This window comes from Xiphophorus maculatus, chromosome 5, assembly GCF_002775205.1.
Source record: "Xiphophorus maculatus strain JP 163 A chromosome 5, X_maculatus-5.0-male, whole genome shotgun sequence".
Taxonomy (NCBI): domain Eukaryota; kingdom Metazoa; phylum Chordata; class Actinopteri; order Cyprinodontiformes; family Poeciliidae; genus Xiphophorus; species Xiphophorus maculatus.
Window position 1 is genome coordinate 8,395,167 of NC_036447.1, and position 22,473 is coordinate 8,417,639.

At 41.4% G+C, this 22,473-nt stretch overlaps 3 protein-coding genes across 3 annotated transcripts; 2 read left to right on the plus strand and 1 right to left on the minus strand.

The window, feature by feature from the left end:
• The first annotated feature begins 2,599 nt into the window (after window positions 1-2,599).
• Window positions 2,600-4,396, plus strand: LOC111608507 (histone H1-like). The gene has a single exon (XM_023333109.1). The coding sequence runs from the start codon at window positions 2,823-2,825 to the stop codon at window positions 3,444-3,446; it is 624 nt and encodes a 207-aa protein (XP_023188877.1). The 5' UTR covers window positions 2,600-2,822; the 3' UTR covers window positions 3,447-4,396.
• A 3,998-nt stretch (window positions 4,397-8,394) lies between these two features.
• LOC111608663 (tropomyosin alpha-1 chain-like) lies at window positions 8,395-10,620 on the plus strand. Its single transcript, XM_023334224.1, has 3 exons — window positions 8,395-9,546; window positions 10,027-10,423; window positions 10,559-10,620. Exons 1-3 carry the CDS (start codon window positions 8,395-8,397, stop codon window positions 10,618-10,620), a joined length of 1,611 nt encoding a protein of 536 aa, XP_023189992.1.
• A 5,177-nt stretch (window positions 10,621-15,797) lies between these two features.
• LOC102217559 (hydroperoxide isomerase ALOXE3-like) lies at window positions 15,798-22,037 on the minus strand. Its single transcript, XM_014474555.2, has 15 exons — window positions 22,003-22,037; window positions 21,739-21,905; window positions 21,323-21,527; window positions 21,140-21,221; window positions 20,821-20,943; window positions 20,637-20,740; window positions 20,291-20,457; window positions 20,068-20,211; window positions 19,403-19,606; window positions 19,227-19,313; window positions 18,980-19,149; window positions 18,094-18,215; window positions 17,917-18,017; window positions 16,924-17,094; window positions 15,798-16,363 (listed from the first exon to the last, which is right to left on the minus strand). Exons 2-15 carry the CDS (start codon window positions 21,880-21,882, stop codon window positions 16,184-16,186), a joined length of 2,004 nt encoding a protein of 667 aa, XP_014330041.2. The 5' UTR covers window positions 21,883-21,905; window positions 22,003-22,037; the 3' UTR covers window positions 15,798-16,183.
• Between the last annotated feature and the right edge of the window lie 436 nt (window positions 22,038-22,473).

Sequence of the window (22,473 nt, forward strand, 5' to 3'; positions counted from 1 at the left end):
CTGCTGGACCAAGTGGTACAATCGAGACGGTCCCAGTGGATCCAAGGACCGGGTGCAGGTGAGCGCTCTCAGAAAACCCTGGAGGAAGCCTCTGTGCTGAACCTGTGAACATCGAAGCCGTTACTGTCGACGGCGAGATCCCAGCCATCAGAACAGGAGTAAGTCGTCCTCCAGCAGGACTTCCCAAACATTTCCATGCCATGTTCCCGCTGGCAGCATTAGCTTCTGGCTGCAACAGGCAAGGCTACAAAATATGGAAAGAAACTTTTACAATGTTTTTTTCTTTACTATTTAATAATTATTGCATCCATTTAGCACGAATGTTGCCCCATATTATCTGATTTTAGTTGTTTGGGTTTTTTGCAGCAATGTTCTCCACTGCTGGACTTTCCTTCAGTTTATGTTTTCTTGACTGAAACTTTTCTATTTCGCTCTTGCTTTGATAATCAGCCAATCAGAAAGAAGAGCCCGGCAGCTAACCTTTCAATAAGTTATTTTAGAATAAAATATAAATATTTCTGGTGGACCACGGTGGGGAAATTCAGTTGTAACAGCAGCATAAAGCTACGAGTTTAAAATGTATAAAGAAAAAAAATTAATTTTTAATGACAATAATAATGTACAGTCAAAGATTATAATAGAAAAGTTTTATGCAGTTATAATAGAACAAGCACTTCAATTCAAGAGATGTGAAACTGAGCAGTAAGATTATTTTAACTTATATTTTATAATTATGATAGAAAATCTGATTATATTTTATGATCACAAAATTAATGATCAAAACTTGAACTTTTTTATATTTCTATTTTTTTCCTCGTCTTTTCTCCAATTTCCTTGCCCTCATTATCGCCCTCTGGTGGCTCATTTTGAAAAACTGAATACTAGAGGACAATTCATATTAAAATGATCACAGAACACATTCCCTTTACTTTCCTCTCAGTCACCGGAAGCAAAGATTACGCTTGTTTTTGGCACCAATTTGAAATTTTAGGGAAATAATTTGCTGAACTTCAATGGGGACAAAGCATGGACCTGTTTACTACTTATTACAGGATTTTATTGGTTAAACTGCTTTTGCAAATAGTAAAGTAACTTGTGCTAACTCAGCATCAACTGTTCACTTTCAGCTACAGTCCCACCAAGAGGTTTGTTTGCTTCAATAGCAACCAGAACACTGGAACCTGCAGGAACTACAAAGTTCGCTTTGGATGCTGCTGCCAACAAGGTCAGTTGCGTATCATCGGCAAATAAAGCTTCTGGTCTTGACCACATTTTGCTTGAATCATGTAGTTTTCCCTACATAATTACTAAAGTAAGCTTTGGACTTTCTGTGACATGCTTTGGGATTTGTTGGTGATTCCTTAGTAAAATGTGCAGAGGTGAGAATATGTGCTTTTTTCTAGGAATTATGGAATATAATTAAGGTGCTGTATAACTTCAAAACAAATGTAATGAAAATTAACTGTCTGTGCAAGTTATTTTATGTATGTTTAGTACAAGTTTTATAAGTTGCTTTGAGAAAAAAGACTTCCTTGTTCTGAAATAAAAATTTCTTAGAATAATGATTTTGCTTATGAGTGAAATTTTTTCAAACCTCCTTGAATGTTTTCTCATCTTGTCATGTTACAACTAAAAAAGTTGCTCACCAGAGTTTGATAGCACACCAACAAAACAGCAATAAATATTTGTGAAGTGGAAGGAAAGTGATAAAGCTGAAGTAATTTACAAAAACAATCAGTCCTCATTTCGCCAGGAATAAAATCCAATTCAATCTTCAGAGTTCATCTAATAATAAAAAAATATACATCAACTTAACTATTTTACTTGAAATTATAATCATTGCACATCTTCTCCACATTTCAACTTCTGGTCCTCAGGATTCAATGTCCTCTCTGCTTCAGATGTGTCCCTAAAAATAGGTAATCTAGTTCAATGTGTGAGAGCCTTGATAGTTATCAATGATGAAACTAAGTCTCATTAAAACCCTCATTTTTATCTCAGGATATAATAGAAAATGTGACAATCACCAGCTTAGTTTTAAAAAGAGATTAAATTGGAGATAATTAAGAAGCAAAAGAACTGAAGGTATACGTTTAAGTCACATTTTATTCAGGCACATAAAGGAAGCTAAAAACACAAATACTCTGTTTCAAACTAACTTTGTAAAGCCCTGACAAAGTGTAGAAATACTTTATCCAGACACCAACATTCAGCTCAAGCTCTGTTATAATCCAGAAGTTTTTTTATTATTAATTTCAGATGTTGAGAGCAGAAAATCTGACTTTGATTATCACTGCTAGGGAGTCTGGCAATAACACGAGACGCCATCATCAGTGTGTTTGCTGCTGCTACAATATCTTCATTTTAGGACGAAATGAGACTCAGCGGCTGGTTGTTTTTATTCCCAGGCTTTACATGAACATGTCAGGAAGCGATCAGACAGTATTTGATGAGGATGATAGGATCTGACGAGGAGAAAGGACGGAAAACACAGCGATTATCAGCGTGTTCCGCCGTGAACCGGTGCAGTTTTCAGGCTCCGGTAACAAAGAGCAGAAAGCCTCAGAGATTTCCAGAAGCTGAACGCGAAGAGAAACTAGTCCGCGACGGAGCCGCTTCACTGTCGGCCCGCAGCGCTGCTAAAACACGGAGATTTCAGCTGCTTTATGCCGCCGAGAAAACACAAAGAGAAGCCGTCCATGTTGCTGCGAGGAGCCCCGGACACGGTTGAGTCTCCACGGTTCTCATGGTGTGTTTAAGTGCAGCGCGCTGCTCCGGGTTTCTCATTTCTACTCGGACTGTCGTTGAATCGCCAACAGAAGATGGCAGAAGTCGCTCCAGCTCCACCGCCCGTCGCCGCTCCGGCCAAAGCGGCCAAGAAGAAGGCCTCCAAGCCCAAGAAGAGCGGCCCCAGCGTCGGCGAGCTGATCGTGAAAACTGTGGCCGCTTCCAAGGAGCGAGGCGGCGTGTCGGCGGCCGCCCTCAAGAAGGCTCTGGCCGCCGGAGGATACGATGTGGACAAAAACAAAGCGAGAGTCAGGACCGCCATCAAGAGCCTGCTCACCAAGGGAACCCTGGTCCACACCAAGGGTACCGGGGCCTCCGGCTCCTTCAAGATGGGCAGCAAGGCCGACACCAAGGCGAAGAAGCCCGCGAAGAAACCCGCTGCTAAAGCTAAGAAGCCCGCAGCGGCGCCGGCCAAGAAACCCGCAGCGGCGCCGGCTAAGAAGGCCAAGAAAGTAGCAGCCAAGAAGCCTGCGGCGGCTGCTGCTGCCAAGAAGTCTCCTAAGAAGGCCAGGAAGCCAGCAGCCATCAAGAAGGCAGCGAAGAGCCCTAAGAAGGCGGTCAAGAAGGCCACTAAGAGCCCTATGAAGGCAGCAGCTAAGAAAGTTCCAGCGAAGAAGACCGCTAAGCCCAAAGTGAAGAAGGCAGCAGCCAAGAAGTGAACTCCATCCCTGTCAGACATCAGCTAAACAAAGGCTCTTTTAAGAGCCAACACTTCAACGCATAAGAGCTCATTCCGTCACTTTTAACAAACTTTATCCATGAAGAGAAACGCTGCTTTCTGCGATTACGTTGAGTTAGCATGAGAGCATATTAGGGCCATTGTAGATAAAACAAAATTCAAATTTTGCTAGAAAACAAATCTTGAAAAATGTTTTGTTTTCCAAAGTTAGAAATGTTCGATTTTTGCTACTGAGGAACTTTCCAAAAGTCGATTTTTTTTAAACTCCTGAAATGTCTGAGTTTTTAAAAATAATTTCTGAGTAATCTCAAAATTAGATTTGTTTTTCTACCAAATTTGAGTTTTCAAACATCTTTAGCAGAAATGCATTTATTCTCTGCTGGTCCTGGTACACTGTTGTATCTTTCTGTACATTTTGAATGTAATTTACGGGGTGTTTACAGATGTGTTCGCTCATTGAGATTTTCAATGTTAAAACATTAATTTCATGTTGCTATGATGCATCAGCACTTGATACTGTTGCAGTTTGGTTTTTTACAAAACGTAAATTTTTGTTTTGTGGTTTTGTTTTTGAAAGTCACCCATCACAGTTCAGCATGTACGAAAGTTTAGTTTAACATTTTACTTTAAAATTGGTCCAAATCACAAATACTGTAACTTTCTGTCATTATGTTGAAGATTTGCAGCTTCATTATTTTTGCTCCGCAGTGACGTTTAAAAGAAAAATGCCATTATTCGTTTTCTTTTAAGGATATTGTTTGAATTGAATATTTTTGTAATTGCAGTGTAGTTTTACTCCGCTGTTGTAAAGTCAGTCAAACTGAATGTCGGTTTCAGTTTTCAGCAACAGTTTCTACATTGTGAAGTTTGGTCTTTTCTTGACGAGTGTTATATTTTGTAATAAATTATCAATTTTGTTCGTATTACAAATCGTTGTGCGAGTTTAACTTTCCTGTAAAATACAGTACATTTTTAAGACTTAAAAGTACCTTTGCTAAAAATTAAAATAAAATTTTACATTTGTTGCATTTGATCGATTTTCCCCGTCGCTTAGCTTTACTTTGCTCTGATGCAGTTTTTATACAATATTTTCACTATTAAAGTTTAAAGAAAAAAAAACATGCATCATATTTACAATTAGACCAATAAAACATTTTAATACATGAATGTTGGCTTAATACAAGTGTGGTAATCTGAAAAATTAGCTAATTTGGACTCTAACACACACACACACACAAAACAAGCATAGAAAAAATGTTTCTGCCATGTGAATCTGTATTAAGAGGCAACTTTCTAATTATATAATTTATATTTTTACTCTAGCATTTTTATACTGGATGGAAAATGATACAAGATCAAATCACTGATGCTTAAATTATTAATTAAAAAAGTAATTATTGTGACATTTGGGAAACTGAAATAATTTTAGTAATTATAACTGACCTAAAAGTGTCAAATATCAGTATCAAAAATATTTATTTCTCTTAATTTGAAATATTAATGGAAATCTTATTCAATGTAACCATTTCAAAGTCATTAAGAAAAGAAAAATAAAAATAAAAGATATCCACAGTAAATATTTAAAGTCTTTTCACTGATTTATTAGCATGCGCTTCTTTCTTCGTGTCATTTACATGTTAGAAAAATAAAAACGGTGAAAAGCGTCAACTCAGAACTCGCACGTTGTCTTAATGTTACATTTAGCAGCTACGCCTGATGAAACGCCTCACAGAGGTTTTCTACTGTCCGCAGAGTTCCTGGTGAATGCTTCGGTACCGCAGCAGCTCCGCTTCGGAAACATACTACTACGCTAAAAAGAGACGTTAAATCAAACTACTACTTTGTTGTTATTGTTTCTGAAAGTTGTTGTGTGAATGGATGAGTTGTCGTCCCGTTCATGAAAAACCCTCTGACCTTGTCTTTGATTTTCCGCCATGGCAGCTGTCCAACAGCAAACTCCACCAGCATGTAAAACAGGGACCACAGGTCGTCATGGCGACCCATTTCCTGAAGAGACACCAAGAGGCATTACTCAGAAAAGAACTGCATGTGTTCCTGTTGGGTAAAAACTGTAGGATCATGTTGAGATTATTGTCAAAAGAAATGCTGTTTTCATTCAGCAGATTATTTATTTATTCAACCCTCCCGTGGTGTTAGCGCGACGCTCAGGAGGAGAGCAGCAAATGATGGTCGGACAGCAGGGGATCAACAGGGGTTTGTCCCGTCAGACCATCAGTTTCCAAAATCACTCCATTAAAAAGAAAAACTTGTACAAACGCTCACAGTCAGTGCTATTGTGCCAGACTGCGCGCTGAGTAAAAATGACCCCGTCTCTTAAGACCGTGAGAGGGTTAAATGGGCAGTATTATGTGTTTTAAAGTACAGTCAAGTAACTGTGTTACTTTCAGTTGCTATAAAAATGCTGTATATATGAAAAATGACTTTAAAGAAATTTTACTTCATAACTTAACGCCTTTAAATTGGGCTTCTGTCTCTTTTAAAACGTCTGTCCTTCCTGGAACTGCGCCTTCAGGAATTCATTGCAACATGGCTCCTCTATTAACTTGCTAACAGTTTTACTACTGTAACTTGTAAAATGAACTCAGCAGAGGTGCAGTTCCACCAGGTGTTTGCTAACTGCTGCTAGCTAGTCTGAATGATCTGAGTGGAAAAGGGTTGCTCTGTGGGGCGGACGCTCTGAGGAGGGGCTAGGTCCAACCAGGCGTTTTTCACAGCTGAATGGTTGCCACGGAGATTAAAGGATTTCTCAAACATGCATGAAAAAATCAAAGCAAAACTTCAGGTATGGTTTTGACGAGGGAATAACATTATAATACGATGAAGATCTCTAGAAAAGTTGGTTTTACATAACAATTCCCCTTTAATTCAAATGCTAAAACTCCAAAGTCGAACGAGGAAGCAGGAAAGACTGACCTTGTTCTTGTGGGCATTTACTGAGGCATAGCGGACCGTTCCTCTGAAACCTGCCACAGTCCTCGGCTGAACACACAATGAAACAAAGTGAGTCAGCATTCAGGATCAGCAAATGTTCACATCACAACTCACCGACCCATCCTTTCCTTTTTTTTTCCACACACGCCAAACAGAAGTTAAAAACAAAACTCATCTAAAAATAAACGTTGTACCTCCTCAGAAATACTCTGTGCTTGTTGTGGTTGAACTGAAATGGAAAGATTTGCTTTAGCTCAGAACATCGACAGTGAAAGCAAACTGCATGGCACTCTGGTTTTATTTATCAGTGTCCCAATTTCAGACAAACTGGGAGAACCGACTGAGTTACAATCGTAAACATCAGCAAGGAAAACTGAAGACTGTTAAGGCTTGAGGATATTTTATTTTGAGATTCAGCCAATTAATCCTTAAAGATTTAAATTCTCCATGGAGTGCATATGGAGATGCTAGCTGCTCTAAATGCAGTAAAAATTGTTTAAAATGTCCTGTTTAATAATTCCTTCCTCTTAAAAGACTTTTTTCAGCAACTGCTTATTATGATCAATTATATATAAGCCATTTCTCCTGCTAACGCTAGGCTAGCACATTTGTTTTGATTGTATTTACCCAGAATGCCTTGCACTGTAGTTCACTTCCTGCTTTTGGAGCGGTCTCTGGTCCGATTGATGTACACAAGCTGTTCTGTCTGCAGCTACAGTACATAATGTAATGCTACATTCACATATGGGCTAGCATCGTCTGCTGCTAGCAAAATAACAAAACAACAAACACTGAAACAAAACAACAAACACTGAAACAAAATAAACACTGAAACAAAATAAACACTGAAACAAAATAAACACTGAAACAAAATAAACACTGAAACATTTCTGTTGATATAAGTACAAACGGAAATTAATGGAGAAAAACTATTTATAATAAGAACGACATTGTGCTGTTAAAAAGCTAATGAAAACAAACTGAAAATATAGATTACAACTTTCTTTATTTTAACTGACAGCCATGGTAGGCAGTTGCTATGACACCAATAAACAAGACACAACAATACTAGTACAACTATCGCTCTTTTACAATTTTTGAGTCTTTAGCCTGATAATAAAAACAAGGCTTAATCAATCCAACCCAACTTTCAACAAGATTTAGAAATCAATAGTTATAGTTTTTATCTTTTACTTTTTCATGTTGTTATAAATAAATAACCACAAAAATCAACAGATCCCCACATTTTTTCTGAGTTTATCAAAACTTTTTCTCAAAATTGGCCAAAAACATTTGGTGACCTCTGTCTCAGCCTTGCTTGATGTCAAGTTATAGTGCATGACCGATAGAGTGATTAATAAAAGAAAACCTTTAACATCATATATTAGCTCAAATATCGTAAAAGTTCCTTACAAATATTTCTAAATTAGCACCACAAAATCTGTGATGATTGCAGAAAACCACAAAAACAATCCTGGACCGACTGATTAGTGTGAAAAGATGTTCAATATTATGTTATTTTAAGAATTATTGAATGCTGAAACACCTATATATTGATATTTTAACAACTGAATTGGTTTTTATCAGTACGATCTGGTGCAACAGGCCCTGTATGAACATTCAGATTTTGGCCCAAAATGGAAATGAGTTTGATGCCCTGATATTTGGGATAAAAACGAGCGAATCATGGACTATTTTGAATGTAAACAAGAATAAAGAGTGAGATATTTGGTGGTGGAATGATGTCACACCACCAGCAAAGGAAGACTCTGTGATGTCACTGGCGGTGCAGTCTGTGATGTCATCAACTGCAGAATTGTATGCAACACAATTCTGCATATTTTTCATTGCTTGCAATATCACTGACCAGTTCAGACGTGCGCAAAGCTCTTTAAGGTAGTTTACCGATCGACAACTTTAGTGATTGTATTTAGGAGAAAATGTCTCATTATACGCCGAGATACAGCAGTGGAACGATGGGACCCCACACGAGAAGGGGAGGCCAGCAAAACCCCCAAGGCAGGTTCCCTCCTGCACACCCGAGAATCTTTCACGGGGAAATCCAGGAACTCAGCTACGCCCTGGAAATGGAGAGAACCGGGAGGGTTGAAGACAACCAGAAACTGGCCCACTTGGAGGCCGAGCTGGAAGAGACGAAACTCCAGTTAAAGAAGCAGAAAGCTCTCAAAGAAACCTTTATCAACGAGGCCAAGGAGGCAAAGAGGGAACTTGAGAGACTAGAGAAGTTCAGCGATCCAGCAGTCCTTAACGCTGCGGTCATTGCTTCTAAGGTTCACAACGATGTGAAGTACATGAAGAAGAAAAACTTGCAAGAAGACTTTGAGGAGTTAAAGGTGGCCCACCTCCTCAGCCGGGAAGCGTTTGTAGCTGAAATACAAGCTGAGAGAAAGAAAAGTCTGGCCCTCCAAGAAGAACTGAACCAACTCCAGACTTCATACGAGGAGCTGCGTTCCCAGTATGAAGCAGATGATGCTCTGCTGAGGCAGGAGGCCGAGACACAAAAGTATGATGAAGCAAGGCTCAGTGAAGAACAACGGCTGTTGGAGAACTTGAGAGCTGAAAAGGATGAAATGTATCAAGAAATGTCTCAAAAGATCACATTCCTGCAAGGCAGTGAGAAACTTCTGCAGGAGGAATTAATTCAGCTGAAATGTTCATACAATGAGCTCAATTGTAAATACGAAAGGGATGTTTCTGGATTGAAGCAAGACATGGATAGATATCAGGAGGAAGTGAGACATGCGACAGATGCCAACATAGAAAGAGACAACGAGAATCTGCAGCTCATCAACAAGCTGAGAGCTGAAAAGGAGGAGCTCCTCCAAAAAATGTCAGGAGAAATCGAGACATACCAGCATCAGGTAGAGCAGGAGAGAAAAGCTCACCTGGAGAAAACCGAGGAGGACATGAAGCTTCTGGACAATATGAGAGCTGAGAAGGAGGAGCTCCTCCACAAAATGTCAAGAGAAATCTCAATTCGGCAAAAGAGGGAAAAGCAAATGCTGCATGAACTGGACCAGATTCACACTCTCTACGAGGAGCTAAAATGTAGATATGAAAGAGACATTATGGACATACAGCAGCAGGTTGAGACATACGAACAGAAGGTAAAGCAGGAGGAAGCTGCTCTTTCAAAGAAAGAAAAGAAAGAAAAGCTTATCCAAGAGAGAAAACATTCTGCGCTGAAACAAGAAGTTGAAAAACTTCAGCATCAGGTAGAGCAGGAGAGAAAAGCTCACCTGAAGAAAACAGAGGAGAACAAGAAGCTTCTAGACAATATGAGAGCTGAGAAGGAGGAGCTCCTCCTAAAAATGTCAGGAGAAATCACTATTCTTCAAAAGAGAGAGAAGCAGATGCTGGACGAACTGGATCAGTTTCACATTTCGCAAGAGGAGCTAAAACGCAGGTTTGAGAGAGACAATATGGATTTACAGAAGGAGGTTGAGACATGCCAGCATCAGGTAGAGCAGGAGAGAAAAGCTCACCTGGAGGAAACAGAGGAGGACATGAAGCTTCTGGACAATATGAGAGCTGAGAAGGAGGAGCTCCTCCACAAAATGTCAGGAGAAATCTCAATTCGGCAAAAGAGGGAGAAGCAAATGCTGCATGAACTGGACCAGGTTCACACTCTCTACGAGGAGCTAAAATGTAGATATGAAAGAGACATTATGGACATACAGCAGCAGGTTGAGACATACGAACAGAAGATTTACAACAATGATTTACAAAGAGAAAGAGACGACCTACTGCTGGCTGACAGTCTCAGAGCCGAGGAAGAAGGTTTCCAACAACAACCCATCACAGTTTCCCAAGAGAATGAAGAAGATGATTCACAGAACCAAGTTAAAGTCCTAAATCAAGAGGTTTCTTCAGAGGAGGATCTCGCAGGAGAACCTTTACCAGGTTCTTCCACTGATCCAGAATCCTCAGAAGAGACCGAGGTTGCTGGACAAACCATCCTGGAGGATTTGGACGATCCAGATGGTAAAAGGAAAAAATCTAAACTTTCCTTTTGGAAGAAAGTACGAAACTTTCTGCGATGTAAGAAGCCAAAAAAAGAAACAAACGAGTAAAGACAATCAAGATCATGCCTAAAGTTCTTGATTTTGATTGATTTAGAGAAGGAGAAAGACGTGCAGGAGACGAACCGAGGACTGGAATCAAACGCATGGAGGATGTAACCTCTGTGAACGGGGCGCCATGCCACGCTCCGTCAAGACCAAATTTAAAAAGTTTTCCCCCCATTGACAAACTAGAAAATAGATCCCTTCCCAACCCAATTGGAAAAAACGTGGGCAGCACGGTGGTGCAGCGGTTAGCGCTGCGTCTTCACAGACACCATCTGTGTGGAGTTTGCATGTTCTCCCCGTGTTTGCGTGGGTTTTCTCCGGGTGCTCCGGTTTCCCCCCACATCTCCTAAAACATGTCGGTCAGGTCAGTTGGTCACTGCAAATTGCCCCCAAAGATTTGAAGAAACCCCAAACACATGTGCAGCTTTATTGTTAAACTTGTCAAATTAATTGAATTAGCCGTACGTTAGCCCTTTTCCCTTCGCTGCTTTAGCGCCGCAACAACACTGGGCTCAATTTTTATAGCAATGTATTGATTTAAGAGTTAAAATGTCTTCTTTTAATAGTAATAATTTCTGTTTATTTTCACTGTATTTGTGCTTTTATGGTTTGTCCTTTAGTTTATCTTTTCTACTCACTTTTTATATTAAATTGCACTGAATTGTAGCTCATTAAACTGTTTAAACCTGTATTTTAAAGAAGACTAGCAAAAGGATCATGCAGTGGCTGTTTTAGTGCGACTGTGGCTCAGTGGGTAGAGTGGTCGTCTTGTGACCAGAAGGTTGTAAGTTCGATTCCAGCTTCCTCAGCCACATGTTGAGCTGCCCCAGGGCGGGGCACTTAGCAGCAAGTTGCCCTCCAACCTGCATGTCGGTGTGAATGTGACTGTAGTGTGAAGCGCTTTGAGTGGTCAACATGACTAGCAAGGCACGACACAAGTTCAGTCCATTCACCTGTTTTTCTTTGATAAATCCTGTTTTTCTTTTTATACCAAACATAAAAAAGCTGATTTAACAGGTTTGGATTCTTCAGGTTCCAGGATGTTAAATGAAGATTAGAGTTTAATCTGTACATAGTAATAGATGATAATTGTAATCATAATTTAATACTCCGGACCCTGAAGAAGCCCAAACTTGTTTTATCTGGTTTGTTTGTTATAAGAAAAAACAGGTTTTATCAAAAATAAAAGTTACTGTGGGATCTTTCAGTTAGTCTTTATTTAGAAATACAGATTCAAGATAATATTAGAAACTTAACAAAAAAGTGCAATTTAACATGAAAAACTGTAGAAAAGGTAAAAAGAAGAACAATCCTTGAAAGTATGAAAACAGAAAACTTAATCAGAAATCATTTCCACTACAGGAAGAAATCGATTCTTAGATGAATATTTTGTAATAAATATGAAGCTTTTGTGTTGTTGAGCTTATGTTCTGTCTGCTTGTATAAAAGAGAAGGAAAAGGGGCTAAGAAATGAATAATTCAGTTATTTTTTTAACCAGATTTACAGTAAAACTGTAAATTATGTTTTGTTTAGGACGTTACTTCTAGGTTTTGTTTGTCAACCTGGGTTTAATTCCCAGTCCTGGGGAATCTGCTGCATGTCATTTCCTTCTCTCTCCTCCCAATTTCCTGTTCAGCCTGTTAAATAACGGCCTAAAAAACTTTATTAGAGCCTAAAAATCTTTTTTTTTAAACTACAAAGATACATTTCACCTCACAACTGGACCCAAGGTCAGAATTTGCTTCCCACCACATTGAGTTTGTTTCCTCATCTTAAAAAACAACTTTCTTCCTCTCTCTCTCATTTTCTCTCTGTCTTACATAAAAAACAGGTTACTTCATATTTACACACACACACACACACACACACACACACACACACACACACACACACACACACACACACGCACGCACGCACACACACACACACACACACACACACACACACACACACACACACGTCCCCTCCATGGGCTGCCACCTTATCGTGGTGGGGGGGTTTGAGTGTCCCAGTGATCCTAGGAGTCTTGCTGTCGGGGCTTCATGCCTCTGGTAGGGCCACCCAATGCAGACAGGTCCAAGGTGAGGAACCAGACCAAGTGCAGCCCAAAGATCCCTTATGATGAAAACGACCATTGGAAACAGTGGTTCTGCTCGCCCGTACATGAGGTCCCACACTGGAGCCAGGCCTGGGGGTGGGGCACGTTGGGGAGCCCCTGGTGGCCGGGCTTTAACCCACAGAGCCCGGCCGGGCTCAGCCCGAAAAGAGCCGATGGGTTCCGGCTAGAAATAGTCGGACTCGGGGCGTGCTGTGGTGGCGCAGGGGGTTAGCCCGCACCACGTTTGGAGGCCTTAGTCTTCGAAACGGACGTCGCGGGTTCGACGACCTTTGCCCCCTCTCCTCGCCCTCCTTCCTGTCTGCCTGCTGTCAGAAAAATACGAGCCACTAGCGCCGCAAAAACTCTTCGGGTTGGATGTTTTCCACCCTGGAGTTGCCCCTTGTGAGAGGCGCTGGGCAGGAGTGGGCTGACTTGTTGCCTCCCGCCTTGGTGCGTTGGGGTGAACAAGAGGACAGCCTCTCCCTCTACCTACGGGTTTGGGTCGGGTTCTGACTGTTTACCCAGCCTTTTTAAGTCCTTGGAGGGGGTACTGGAGAGTGCCCCTCCTGGGAACTGCCTTGTTATCCTGGAGGGGTTTTCTCCGCAGGGTCTCTGGGCTCCCTTAGAGAAAGGGTGAGAAGCCCAGAAATCCAGGAGTCATTGATGTTTATACATATATCCAGGGTTTCCCCCAGCGCATCTGCTGGTGTCGGCCAGCGGGTGACCCGTCAGTTATTCAGCTGGCGAAACCTCAAAAAAGCAAATAAACCGGCGACCCGCCAGAACCGCACACTGTAAGAAGCTCAGGCGGGATCTTAGAACTACGGGAGGTTCAAACTCCACTCATTCATGTTTAGCTTACAGAAAAACGCCAACCCGTGAAATACACAAAAGCAAACTGACCAATCAGATTTAGGCTTTGTGCCCCACCTCACCCCCACAGACTCTACACAGCTGTGTGTACAATATCTTTGGACACAAAATATCTTTTTTTCTCCACAATTTTGTTAATAGTAAAGAGGGTTAGATAATAAAACAAGAACTATTCTATTCCTTTTTTATTCAAAGGAAAATCTCAAGGTACTCAGTTCGTCCAGCCGTGCAGCTGCAGCACCAATCCAGGCTCTCAGTCACTGGTGGGAAATTTATCATCACACAGAAAATCTCCAAATGAGAATCAAACTTAAAACTCTGAACCAAGAACTTCTGATCACAATATAGCAATTAACCATATCTGCCATGGTAAATTATTACTGATAACTACTGTGAGTAGTCCCTAACATTAATATGATCAGGCAGCATGTAATCATATATACATACAGTATATATATTATTGTTATAAAGGCTGAGCCAAGAACATTTAGACTTAGACTTAGACTGACTTTATTGTCATTTTGCATGCACAGGGTGTATACAGAACGAAATTTCGTTGCATACGGCTCAGGACAGTGTGTTGAGGTTCCAATGTTGTGAGGTTACTCCAGAATAAAATAAAATACTGTATAAAATATGAATATAAATCTAAACATAAAATATAAAGTGCAGGACTGACAGTAACATAGAAGTTATTTAGCTCTGTACATGTGCAAGGTATAAAGTGGAGACCAGATTTTGAGTGCAGTCCAGTTAAGAGTTCAGCAGTCTGATGGCAAGTGGGAAAACACTGTTTCGGAACCTGGTGGACCTGCACCGGACGCTGCGGAACCTCTTTCCAGAGGGCAGCAGGGACAACAGTCCATGGTGGGGGTGTGAGGGGTCACTGATGATGTTTCGGCCTCGGGACACGCAGCGCTGGGATGAAATGTCCTGAATGGAGGGAAGGGGGGCCCCGATGGTCCTCTCTGCTGTCCGCACCACTCTCCTCACGTTCTTCCAGTCGGAGGCGCTGCAGCCTCCACACCACACAGAGAGGCAGCTGGTCAGAATGCTCTCTATGGTGCTTCTGTAGAACGTCTTGAGGATGGGCGGGGACAGGTGTGCTCTTCTCATCCTCCGCAGGAAGTACAAGCGTTTCTGTGCCCTCTTGACCAGAGACGTGGTGTTCCCAGTCCAGCTGAGGTCGTTTGTGATGTGCACCCCCAGGAATTTGGTGCTGCTGACCACCTCCACAGCCGAGCTGTTGATGAGCAGTGGAGCGTGGCTGGGCCGGTTCTTCCTGAAGTCGACGATCATCTCCTTCGTCTTGTCAACGTTCAGGTTCAGGCTGTTGTCTCTGTACCAGTCCACCAGCTGCTCCACCTCCTCTCTGTAGTCCGGGTCGTTGTCGTCTCTGATGAGGCCCACCACCGTTGTGTCGTCCGCAAACTTCACGATGTGGTTGGTGGCGAACCTGGGGACGCAGTCGTGTGTCATCAGAGTGAACAGCAGGGGGCTCAGGACGCAGCCCTGAGGGGAGCCTGTGCTGAGGGTGATGACATCGGAGGTGTGTTGTCCGATCCGGACTGACTGAGGTCTGTCGGTGAGGAAGTCTAGCAGCCAGTTGCGCAGGGGGGTGCTGAAGCCCAGGTGTCCCAGTTTTCCTGCCAGATGCTGTGGGATGATTGTGTTGAACGCTGAGCTGAAGTCCAGGAACAACATCCGCACATGAGTGTTCTTCTCCTCCAGGTGAGCCAGGCTCAGGTGTAGGGCGGAGAAGATGGCGTCCTCGGTGGAGCGGTTTCGGCTGTAGGCAAACTGGAACGGGTCAAATGTGGAGGGGGAGTCTGGAGACGATGTGTTCTTTTACCAGCCTTTCAAAGCCCTTCATCATGATGGGAGTCAGTGCCACAGGCCGGTAATCGTTGAAAGAGGTGACTTGAGGTTTCTTTGGCACCGGAATGAATGCAATGTGAAATTATGTTCCTGGGGTTCGGTTCTGCTGCTTGGTACGGTACTTTTTCCCTCTTGCAGATTTTTCCTTACACATTTAAACACTATTTCAGAGTCAAAGCAAACTTACGTTTCAGGATGTAAAGAGACTCCTATGGGCATGCTAATGGTGGTACATTTGGCTCTGCTCCCAAACTGTTCTTATTCTGTAGCCTCATATTTTAGTTTAACTTGGCAAATATGAATGTCATGAATATTAATAAAAATTTAACTTAGATCTGAGAATCAGCTGACTAATATCTTCCTTGAGTTAAATGAATGCCCAAAGTTATACAACTTGAAACTTTAAGCCCAATAAGGTCCAGACAGACTCTAATGAAGCCATTTTAAAATCAGTTTATTATGTAATCAAGTTCAACATGTTATTCAATTCCCTGGAACAAAGAACATCAGAATAATATCTCTAGCCATTAATCAAGCTGTGGTTGAAAAGCTCCCAAACATGAAAGACAGTACTGCAGCTCTAAAATCACTATAAAAAAATCAGAATATATGTTATTTTTATTTTATTCCAAACAGCTTCAAAGGTCACAATTAATTCCTGCTGGTTCTGCGTTCTTACAGAAACACAAGGTTCTTATTACAATCATTTAAGTTTTCTAAGATAACCAGCAGCAGCTTCCCTCCACCAACCCAGAATCACCCTAACTTATACCACGCTGTCTAGTTCAGGATTAACTTAACCAGAACCGATGAAGGATCCAACCCTACACGCTCACGCTGTTCTCCACCACCTTCGGGTCCAGGTATGTGTAAGGCAGCTCAAGTTGTTTGTTTCTGGCTTCGATTTGCAGACTCAGCTCTTGAAGTTGCTCTTTGAAGACCTTTATGTTGTTCAGGGGAACATCTTCAATAAACCGCTTCTCTGGGTAGTTACCCAGATACTCCTGTTGACATCAGAGGAACATTCGGTCTGGTTTCCATCATGGTTTCAGTCATTATTTACATACAGGTCAGAGTAAAAATACATCTGTGATATTTGATGATTATGTTGAGGGCGCTGTATTAATGCACATAATCAAAAAGACTGTCATACTGCTCTATGATGGCCGAATGGAGCAGAGGTTCTGGTCACAATTATCAAAAAAGAAAAACTCATTGCTATATTTGCGCCTTTTAATTAAAAGCCTTACATGCAGGGGAATGTTTTTGCCAAAGTCCGCCTGGTTGCGTCTTGGCCAAAGAGTGTATCAAGAGCCCAAATGGGGCGGTGCTAGAGACCACGCACTCAAACCCTTCAACAAAAACGCGCATTTGAAGGGCTGGAGGGCGGAACAAGGGTGGAAGTGTGAGCATTGGGGCCAGACCATAGTCATTGTCAGAATCTGATGCGGTTAATGTCAACGTTATTGCCGCCTGGTGGGATCACACAGTGTTTGTGACCAGAACCAACTGGTGGAGATCAGGTATCAGTTGGAGACATGTTAACAGAACCAGGGCTACTTACAGCGTCAGTGGACACCTTGCTGAGCAGCCAAACTGTGGCCATCCCATGCACTGTGACATCTATAGAAGGCAGCGTGTCCAGTAGCGTTTCCTCCGTAGCTTCTCCCTTTTTGGAAGGTGGTGGACATTTCAGGGTCACTGGGGTGTTGGGCATCCAGCCAATGAAGTCATACTGCAGGAACCAAACCCAACAGACACCAATCAGATCCAGCTGCAAGATGTTCTGTTTGACTAGATGAGTCTTGACTTTTCTTTGATGATTACAGTTAGAATAAAAATACATCAGATATGCAAGAAACATATCTTTTTATCCATAATTAAGAGTAATGTTAAACGTGATCCTATGATAATTTATCTATTAGCTCATTTAATCAGTTTGGCCAAAAACAAAACATTTCCACATAGAAAATAGTCTGTAAGCAGCAGAAAATTATCTAGACTAATATTTAACAATCTATAGATCAGTGAATTTTCCATATCAGCAATGAAATAAAGGAGGTGTGTATCCTTGGGATTAAGATTTAAGGAAAACATCCCATAATATTGGTAATGTTATGACTGTCAATTATACTGTCAATCCAATGTGGATCTAAACTCCATCAGAAGCTAAAATGCTCGAAATGATAGGTCCATATCTGCTGCAGCGAAAGCTGCTCAACATGGCAGCTTTCGCTGCTAAAGAAACGAAAACAGATGCTAACAGTTAAAGTAATGCATATCTGAGACCAGGTTACTATGGTAACAGCTACCAGGAGGAATACCAAACCATCCCTGTGAATCTCCACTTAGATGGTCAGTCAGAAACTTCCTGAACAAGCTAATGTAAACTTCCCCTGTAAGACAGAGACCTCTCTTTGCTTCATACCCTGATCTTTGTTTTTAAAGTAGGACTGGCTCTCATCTTCTGGCTGGACCAAGAGCAGCCCCAAAGTGTCCAGAGACCTGGACACCTCTGACGCTCTGCACCAGAACTTCAGCAGTTCGAGAAACTCACCTGTCCGGTGTTCACAGCCGAGTGCTGTGCTGAGCAGGTGAAGATCACCATGGTGACAAACTTCACCAATTCGCCTACGGTGTCGAATCTTATTGGAATACCTGGAAATTAGTTAAAGTGATGTTCAGTATTGAAAGAGAACCGACTGTTCAAGCCAGGATGAAATCATTTACCGACCTGTGTTTTTCTCAGAAAGGAACCCATGTGAATATATATCACCGATCCACTGCTGCAGGGCCTGGTCTTCCAGGACCATCTGATCGCTCTTGTAGTAATACTGGAGGGTTTCCTTCACAAAGCTGTAGGAACATTCAGGATTCAGTCCTGCTGCAGTTCACACTCAGCACATCAGCCCAAAGCCAGGCTGATGTTTTATAAAAGAAAGATAAACATTTTCCAAAATACTTTTCAAAATGTATATAACTTTTTATCATTTTTTTGAGCAAAACTGTCAACACTTGCTTATATTCTAACTTATAAGAAGAAATGAAAAGGGTTTAACATTTTGTATTCACAGTAAAGCCAAGGACTATGGCAGCTTCATCATATTTCCTTTTTTTTTACAGTGGTTGCCTGCTTTGAGGTTGAATTATAGGTGCAGTTTTCTCCTAAAATAAGCCTCCATAGGTCACAGAGGGACTTTATAAATACACTCTAAAACATGTGAAGGTGGTTTAACTAGAAAATGAAAGTCCACCTGCTGCCTTGAAAATGCAGTTTAAGTTGACAAGAAAATTGTTTTGGTTTTAACTCAGAAACTAAAGTTCATGAAGTTTATTTAACAACAGACAAGTTGTTTAAACATTGTTTTATAAGCTCATTGATCTTGAATTGAGTTTTAACTTAATGCTGCAATTTAAACCAAATAATTATTTCACATTATGCAAGAAAAAAAACTGCCTTCACCTGGTCAAAGAGCCACATTTCTCTATTATTTTACTCACAATATCAAGTTAAAATAACAACTTATTTCACTTTAGAATAATTTAAATTCTTGTTCTAGACCAGAACTTTCAGTTGATTGTTGTTTTTTACCTCAGAGTTAAAAGCAAACGGTCTGTACCTGTAGATGATGTTCCACAGCTTCAGTCCATCGTCTCTGTAGAAGAAGTTGGGCACATCCTCCAGCCCGCGGTCAGAGATGTCGTCCGGTAAACAGAGGGATCTGTAGGTCATGGAGGAGAGCGCCTTCCGCAGAATGGTGAACATCCCTTCACCACCAGAAGAGGCAAACTATGGGGAGAGAGTGTCTGTAACTAGGTGATGTAGGTGTGGACATAGTTTCTGACTCAGTGATTTTCCTTACTTACCTTGGTGAAAACACCATCATCAGATATGAGAAGTTTCCGTGCCAAGAAGTTGATCATCGGCGTGTAGCGAGTGTGAGGCATAAGAAGCTGGAATAGGTCATTTATTAGCAACACCACCAGAGTTACCTTTGTGTGAAAACATTCAAACTAATGATCAACCAACGAGCTCCCAATACCTTGTAGAGAGGATGCATCATGGGTATTTGGCGCAGGAGAGCCACTGCGAACACCTCAGCCAGCAGGTGGGTGCGCAGCAGGTGAGAACTGAGTTCATGCATGTTAAAATCTGCATTTCTCACAAACGTCTTTGCCAACAACCAGTCCCACCGTGAGTCAGTGGGGAGGAATACAGGGTTGTCCTCTGCTGGAATCTGCTTCAGCTGCAGGATGAGCACAGAAAATGATCCACAATCATTCTGGTCCACTTGATGACCCAAAGTGATCTATGCTAATGAACCAGTACAAAATGTAAAACGGATCTAAGGCAGATCCAGGTAGCAATGCATATACACCTTAAGTCCAGGCAAATGAGTTTCATCTCACAAACTGTCATTGATGCAGATTTAAGAAAGAACTTCAGTTGTCAGATATACAGCAGTTCCCCCACCTATATACTGATGATGCATGACTTAAACTTGAAATACCTTTTTATGTATATTGCAGAATCTCTTACTGAAACTTCTAAGAAATTAATTTAACTGACTTTTCTGACTTGTACTTTACTTTTTTGAGCATATCGGAGAGTTTTGAAAATGTTGAGCAAAGTTCCCTGACTTAGAGCTACGCTGATAGCAAATGAGGGCTATCTAATCTATCACCTAAGTTTGGACGAATACCTCACCTGAATTGCAATCGGCATCAGTTTGTCATCAGGGGTTTTGTGCAGCAAAACAAGAGGAGCCACCAGATACTGCTGCTCCCCATCTATGATGTTTGCCTTCACTCCATCCAACATCTTGTAGTCACACAAGAAGATGTTGCCTTTCTGTTTGTAAATTTCAGCAGAAAGTTAGTTACCAGGAGGTTTAACAGTCTAAAAACATGACTCACCATCAGATAACCACCTTCATCTCATCTGTCAGACTCTGATTCCCATCCTTGAAGACCATCTCATCAGTCACTTGAAAGTTCTCAGGCAGAGTTTTACAGCACTGGATCATCATCGGGTTTACTCCGTTCAGAAACTGGTAGCCGAAGAAGGAGTCCTCCTGCCATTTCTGACAGACACGATCTGAAAAAGATTTCATGTTTTAACAAACACCCTTCACTGCTGTCTAAATCTGACCAAACTGCAAAGACCCTTGGGTCAAAGTACAGAATGCCATTCCTGAAACTGGAATCAGTATTGTGAATTGGTGAATGATGAAGTGTCTACCAGAACCAGAAACATGCTTAGTGATGATGTAGTACCAGATATTTCAGTGCGATGGCAGCAGTACAGATGTTTTATATCTTCAATATTAGTCCACTTTGTCTTGTGCTCAGCCCATTCTGCCAGTTTTAGCTGAAGAAGCCTAAACAATGGAAATAATCAATAAGTTCAACAATTAAAACCCATTTAAGATGGGAGGAAAACCAGGGAAGGAAATCTTACGCTTTAGCTCCAGTGTACTCCATCTCTATTTCCTTGATCTTGTAGAAACTCACATCCAGGGGCAGTGAACTATAGGACTCTGCTTTCATGTTGTGTGGTAATCCATCTTTAAGCTGATCCCAGCTAAGACAAACAGAAAAGAGACAACTGGTTTTAGAAAAGGAGAAATCAACGTCATGTTTTCAGGATGACTGATGATGTTCAGTAATAGAGCTACATTTATAGAAATGTTTCCCCTTTCAGAGGGTTTATTAACCCTTGCTGATGGGGCAGGCTGGATAAGCAGGTATAAAGGATTAAAGGGTTGGATGGTTCTTACCAATAGAGGGCCCGCTGTTCTTCAAGATCTTTTGTCCAACATAATTTGGTGATGTTCTGCTTTTCTTGACTGAAAAACTTGGCTAAAGAAGGAAAAGTGTTATTCAATAAAATTTGTTGGAGCTTTTTCTTCCTCACAGTGTCAGTGTATTCCTTCTCTGCAAGGTGCTCAACGTGAACCAACCTGATCCCTCCTGGTAATAGTGATCCTTGCAGTCAGTGATCCATTTGTAGATCGGGAACTGGTAGATGTCTCCCATTGGAGATTTCACCTCCACCTTAGCAACAAACCACGGGCCTTTGGAGAACACGATATGGTATTCCTTCTGAATGATGATTGCTAAAAGGTCACCAAGTGGCTTGGTGCATTCCACCTTATGAGTATACGGCTGAAAAAACAAGGAAAACATCTCAAATGAATTCCCCAAGATTCAACTAACTTATCCCAGTGGTTAAGGAGAAACCTCAGTGGACTGAACCAAACTTATGAAAGAGCCTGCTTTGGCTGAGCATATCGGAGAGTGGGCAGGGTTTAAATCACTGAAAGCAAAATGAAAAGTGCAGAGTTTGAAGATGAGGAGAAAGAGTTTTCAGCCTTACATTGTGTGTAAAGGATGGGACCCAGGTGCTGAGCTTCTGGCAGTCACTCTCACCATCTGTCCCCACCAATGTGATGTAGAAACTATGGAAAGTGCTGTAATGAGCAGCATCTCCAGTGTAGACGGTTACTGAGTAGTCCACCATGTTTTCCTAGAGAACAATGAAACCTGACAGAGAAACAACCAAGAACCAACATTAATCTCAGGAGAAATTATGGCTTGCATCAATACAAACCTGTTTGTTCAACAGATAATTCTTACTTGCCTCAAATTGACCAAGATGATTTTCTGAAGTCCTGCTTGAGCTGATATAAGACCAGGTAGTGGATCAGCCTTTTTATACTCTCAGTTACTGTGGGGGTGGACTGGTTGAAACAGTCATATTGGCCAATAGTTACTAATAAAAACGTCAACTGAAATACCCCAGAAATGTTCACATAACTCCCACTCAACTGAAATTTCATTCTTCAGAACATTTGCTCAACAGAAGCTGGTTTGACTGGATCACTCCTTCCTCAGCATATAGCTTGGATGGGGCAATGTGGGTGTGGAGGCCAAGTTAATGTACAAAATATTCAGTTGCTGTCTAAACTTATTTGTTTAATTAGTAATTTAATAAGTGCATTTGTTGAGGTTTAGGTATCAGTATTATATTGCATGTAGCTAATTTCGTAATGTTTTATTGTGAATAAGTGTTTAATTTTAAGTTTGTATGCTTTATAACTTAATTGGCCAT

Coding starts and splice junctions, on each gene's coding strand:
- LOC111608507 (XM_023333109.1), top strand. CDS start 2,823: ATGGCAGAAGTCGCTCCAGCTCCACCGCCCGTCGCCGCTCCGGCCAAA.
- LOC111608663 (XM_023334224.1), top strand. CDS start 8,395: ATGGGACCCCACACGAGAAGGGGAGGCCAGCAAAACCCCCAAGGCAGG. Junction 9,547..10,026: donor TTGAGACATACGAACAGAAG/GTAAAGCAGGAG, acceptor ATTCGGCAAAAG/AGGGAGAAGCAAATGCTGCA. Junction 10,424..10,558: donor GGATTTGGACGATCCAGATG/GTAAAAGGAAAA, acceptor TGATTGATTTAG/AGAAGGAGAAAGACGTGCAG.
- LOC102217559 (XM_014474555.2), bottom strand. CDS start 21,882: ATGGTGGACTACTCAGTAACCGTCTACACTGGAGATGCTGCTCATTAC. Junction 20,212..20,290: donor GTCTGACAGATGAGATGAAG/GTGGTTATCTGA, acceptor ATTTACAAACAG/AAAGGCAACATCTTCTTGTG. Junction 19,150..19,226: donor ATGATGGTGTTTTCACCAAG/GTAAGTAAGGAA, acceptor CTCTCCCCATAG/TTTGCCTCTTCTGGTGGTGA.